Source organism: Charadrius vociferus, unplaced genomic scaffold (assembly GCF_000708025.1).
Source record: "Charadrius vociferus isolate BGI_N301 unplaced genomic scaffold, ASM70802v2 scaffold72, whole genome shotgun sequence".
Taxonomy (NCBI): Eukaryota; Metazoa; Chordata; class Aves; order Charadriiformes; family Charadriidae; genus Charadrius; species Charadrius vociferus.
The window spans coordinates 279,780-285,220 of NW_009647830.1; the positions used below are offsets into that span (position 1 = coordinate 279,780).

The window sequence follows — 5,441 nt, forward strand, 5'->3', positions numbered from 1 at the left end:
GGGCGTCCCCAGAGCAGCCCGTGGCGGCGAGAAAGGTGTTCCGGGGGAGCGTGGAAAAAGAAAGGCGGGGAAAAGCCCCAACGCCGTCGTAATTCGAGGGCGGGGGGCGGTGGGGGGTTTACAGGAGTCGTCCCGGTTGGGTTGGTGGCTGGGGGTGTGGGAGTTCGGCCGGTGTCCTTGCCGGTCTGGTCGCGACATGTGAGCTGTCGTACCCGCAGGTGAGGCCGGGTGACAAAGGAGATGCGTTCCGGTGCACGCAGAAGGGATGAAGGAAGTTCGAGATTTTCTGGGTGACTGAAATTGTATCTAACGTGCCTTGTGGGTTAAAACAAACAAACAAACAAACAAAACCCCAACCAGCCAAAATAAAAAAACCCTACTGTAAAATTTTGTAGCTGTCAGTGTCGTTTGCTTGAAAGATGGAAAAACTGAAGAAAGTCCACAATCTGATTGATAGAATTTTAAATTACATTTTTCCCGTTTCCTAAAGAGAGGCGAAAACCGATGAGGTAGTTGATCTGTCATGATACCACAGTGTTGTTATTCTTCAAAGCTTACTTTCAGAAATTAAAAAAGAAAACCTGAAATATTGGTCCCTTATTTGCCCCTCTTTTTTTTTTTTTCCAAAATGTTCTATTCTAATTTTGTGTGGTATTTCTGAAAGGTGTTTATTTTCATCAGTGCTAATAAATAGAGAAAATCAAACAAAATGAAATTACAAATTGTCATTTGACTAATCTGTTGATGGTGTACCAAGAAAACAAAGTTCTCATTCCAAATCCATTGCTATCTATCCACTGAAGATGATGTATGAAGCAGTAATAGAATACTTTTTTCCTCCACCCTACTCATGAGTTTTGTAGCTGGGAATGCTGGTAAAGAAATCTTGTCTTCACATGAAAATAACTGAGTACTGTGAGAATGGAAATGCAGCACGAAGATGTCATCAGCCTTGAGTCAGTTTTCTAATCAGAAATGTGTATGGAATCACTGGACCTAATTGACTGAAACAGCTCACTTCCTGTAGTGCTATTTAGCAAGATGTATGAAAGAGAAGTGAACTCTAATCTCTGTGCTACAGGTTAAAGTCTGAAATGTGTCTGGGATCTGGTCATAAGTAAGATGAGCTGGTTTTTGTCTAGTTTTTTGAATAAACCTAGATTAGAATTAAGTAGTTTTTAATGTTGGTAAATCTGTGTTTGCTTTCTTACGTGATGTGATAATGCTTATTCAACAAAGCTATATCAATTGATTGTTTCATCATTTTTAAAAAGCTTATGGGATATATCTAGCAATCTGAGGTTTGCAAGTTGAAGTTAAGTCTCATGATCCACGCTCTGTTGACATTAAAAGAGTATGTTTACTACCTAAAATGTAGACAGTATTAGTATTAAGCCCCTTATTATGTGTATTTTTAATCTCATGGTCAGATAATATCTTTTCTCCCTGCAGAACTGGTGCTTTCAGTTGTTGCAGAAGTTGGTTATGCAAGAAAATGGAATTCAGGTGTCACAAGCACCTGTACATCTGGTGGCTTTTTAAATTTCAGGAACTTGTTTTTTCAGCAAAAAGTATAATGTTGTTCTTTATTTCAGGATTTTCTTTAATATGTTTTATAAGACCATGATTATGGTAGGCTTCACACACTGTTCTATTTCAGTCTGAAGCCAAATACATAAGGAATTTCCTGTAATACAGAGGGTGCCAAAGGACACTTTCACTTTTTACTCTATTACTATATTGGTTCCTGTTGCACAGTTTTCATAGTTCCTCAAAACTGATGCCTGTTTGCCATCTTCAACAAAGCAGGTATTAGTGGCAGAATTAAAATGTACTGGAAGAAGTCCATATATAATAAAGGAGAAGTAGAAATAATTATCTTGTTATCTCGATTTACTTTCAGTTTTGATGATTGTATTTCTCTTTATGTTTGAACAAAGCCAAATCTAATATGTACCTCAAAGAACAAACAGAAAATATGAACTTGTACCTTCAGTTACAGAAAAGTTTTGCCAGAAATCACAGAATTGCAGGATGGTTGAGGTTGGAAGGGATCTTTGGAGGTCGTCTTGTCCAGCTCCCAGCAATATTTGCTATGAAGATTGCTGTGATATCTGTTACTCGGGTGTTAGCAATTTTCAGCTTTCTTAATTTCTAGATACTGTATATGCAAATTTAAGTGTTGTGTCATTCGGCAGTATAGTTTCTATTTAGCAGTTTACAGTGCTTTTAGATGAACTGATAAGGACACTGGTGTTGTGAAGGAGCCTTACCATTCTACATTTGTTAGCTAGGGAAAATTTTCACATAGATATGAGTCTTTAAGGTCTGAGAACAAGAAGACGACCCACACTGTGTTTTGGAACAGTTTTGGTATCTGAATGACTTCTTGCCCTTGTAAAGGGTTTTACTTATTTCTGTGTTACAGTTTAAGAACAGTGAAGGTAGGAGAGCTTATCTACTCAGCCTGTAACAAACCTGTAACTTATGTCAGGAAACGGTGATGAGTTTTTAGCTTTCTCACAGTCTTTTAAAAACTCTTGAAATACAAGCTGTGTCCTCTGTCTTTCAACATGCGTTGTTCATCTCCAAGGCTGTGGAAGAAAATGAGAAGGACGGAAGGGGAGGCGGAACAAAATACATTTTTGTTGTTGTTCAGATTATGTGGTGCTTGGCGTGGGATATGAAACTAAATGCTATCTGCTAAGCTGAAGAAATGAGTTTGTCATTTGGAGGCTTGAATTTTTGTCAGCTCTGTATTGTGTTAGGTGTGTTTTTTGTGAAAGTGGATGGTAGAGTGTCTTTATTTTGTAATATACATGCCCGAAAATGAAACAACTAGCTGGATAATGGCGTTATCCTTTACAAAGGATACTGTCCAGAAGTCTTCTATGTAGTGTTGGCATCACTTACTCTTACTGTCAAGGTCTTCCCCAGTGAACTGAAACTTGTGTTGAATCTTCATGTGTGCTGTTACTTGTTTTCATGGGTGAGAGATTTCTTGTTGAACAGCACCTTTTCTTGCAGGATTTTCTGTGCGCTGCTTTTCTGTGGTAAGAGTAGATACCCTTTAGCGTTACTTCTTTTTCCTCAGTTAGGCTTTGTAGACAAGTGTAGAAAACAATTTTAATCAGGACTCTAGATTGCACTATGCAAGTTCACAATAGTGTTCCTGTTACACTCTCTGTAATTGTCTCTGCCGTAGGGATTTGAATCTTGAGTTGTTTGGATCCAAGGTATCGACAGAGATTGGGTATTACTTACACAGACTCATATAAGGTTTTTTTTCAAGTTGTATTCAGTTTTGGCTTTTAGTATCATTGACTGAAATTCCCTTTCTAGCTCCTGAGTGGTTTAACTGAGTTTTCTATGGAAGAATCTGCAATGTCCCTGTCTTTCTGTGAAAAACAGTTGTGCGTATCAGAATGTATCTAAGCAGCATGAAGGAAAGCTCACAAACTTTGCCTCTACTCGCCCCACTGAATGTGACATTCTTCATCTCAATTAGATATTAACTCTTAAGTTTACCAATGATAACACATACTTCAACTTAACAAAATCCCATTCTTTGTTTGAATCTTATTTGCTGTTTTCACAAAGAAAACAGTAAGAGGTTTAGAAGTGTTTGGTATGGCAGAAACCCAAATTGTTTTCAGTTTGTGTCATTAGTTAATGTTCTGCGCAGCCTTTGATATTCTTTGCTTTTGCTCACCTGAAGCAATAGATTTAAAATACTAAGAATTCAATAAAAGAAAATTGCAGTAAATTTTGTGACAATTTTTTTCACCTCATCATTGGGAAATCATTCTAAAACGCATATGAGGATTAGTTTTACAAAGAATAGCGTGCTAATTGTATGGCTATCAGGAATCAGCTGATCCTGCTACAAGCAGTGATATCCTACATCATCAGGTACTACTTCACTGATACGTGTCCTACCTAAATATTTGACCTGCCTGTCACACTGCTTTTATACCAGTAAGATGTGCCTGTTTGATGAGGGATGTTACCATCTCAAGAGATCCGAGGTGACTCCTTTTGGAATCTGTCAATTCTCCTTTATTTGGCCAGAATGGGCACGTTCCTTCCTGTAATTTAATGACCAAAATTGTTTGGATGAACTTTGTAACTTCCACTAGTAGCAAAAGAAGTAGATTTTTTGCTTCTTTCCTATTTTGTGTATTCTTCTTCTATGTCACTTTAGTTTTATGAAAGTTATCAAATTCTTTTAGGCAGCCAAAGAACACAAAGTGTGTACTACTTCTCCTAGAATAAGCATAAACCAGCTTCTCTCTTTGCTTGTACTGAAGATTTTACAGAGGGTATTCTAGGTGACTGACTTTATTGGCTTGTGTAGTATGTAGGAAAATTGCAAAACACAACGTAGATATGACAGTCTACATTGTTCTGACTGAATCTGCGTTGAATCTGAATGCTTATGGAAAGCATGAGCTAAATGCCTATTGTAGACAAATGCTGCTGCACCTAGTGAAAGAGCAGAGTCTGAAAAGGACAGGTACTAAAGCAGAACTGCTTGAGATGGCAGAAAAGAATATGGAGAAAGAGAAATTTAAAGTTTCGTTGTAATCCTGTATTTCTTAAATCTCCTTATGTTTGAAATTCGATACTTTCTGTATTTAAGTGGAGACTTCATGCCAACAGTTTTGTCTGAGTGAATGTGTTGGTAGTGTTCTGATGAGCAAAAAGGAAATAAACACTTTTTCAACAACAACGACCTTTAACTTTCTTCCATTTTTGTTAGTAGCTTTGTGTGTTGTATTGTGTGTTAAGCTTCTGTAACAGAACATCTTCCAAAGGGCCAAACTGAAATTGCTTTGGTGCTTTACAAAATTATAAAGGTATTTTGGAGATAAACGAGCTATAATATATTTGCTGGTAGAATTCTTAATCGTTGCATTTATTAAGATTTAATATTAACTCTTATGTCTCAGAAAGATCTCTTAAGCTTTCAGTAGCATTTGGGTTAATAAACTCACAGAATTCTAGTTTTCAGTTTGTTTTACGTTATTTTTGCGAATTGATTGTGAATCCGGATGCTGATTCTGCAGACATCTTATTTGTACAATTAAAGTTCTGCTGAAGCTTTGTTGAAGTCAGACAACTTTTATGTATACATAAAAAAATTAATCTGCAGAATCAACAGGAATTAATCAGCAGCATTTTACTTGTATAGTATGCAATCATTTTCTTGAAATGATTCTCAGAATGGTTTTACTGGGAAATAAGTTTCAGAATGTTGAAGATTACTTCATGTTCAAGTAACTGATATGTTAGTGTGCAGCATTCTTGGGGAAAAAAGGTATTTAAATAAAGCCTGTGAGGAATAAAATTGTGCCTTATGTTCAAATGATTATGGAGTATGTAAGAATCAAAACAAAGCCCACAGTTCCTTTTTTTTTTTAAATTTGGTATTTCTCCTG

At 36.8% G+C, this 5,441-nt stretch overlaps 1 protein-coding gene across 1 annotated transcript in view; it reads left to right on the forward strand.

Moving 5' to 3' along the window:
• UHRF1BP1L (UHRF1 binding protein 1-like) overlaps window positions 1-5,441 on the forward strand; it is a 61,288-nt gene that overhangs the window by 1,664 nt on the left and 54,183 nt on the right. The window contains exon 3 of the mRNA XM_009882634.1: window positions 13-198. Coding sequence (XP_009880936.1) covers window positions 13-198 — 186 coding nt within the window. The remainder of the gene's footprint in view (window positions 1-12; window positions 199-5,441) is intronic.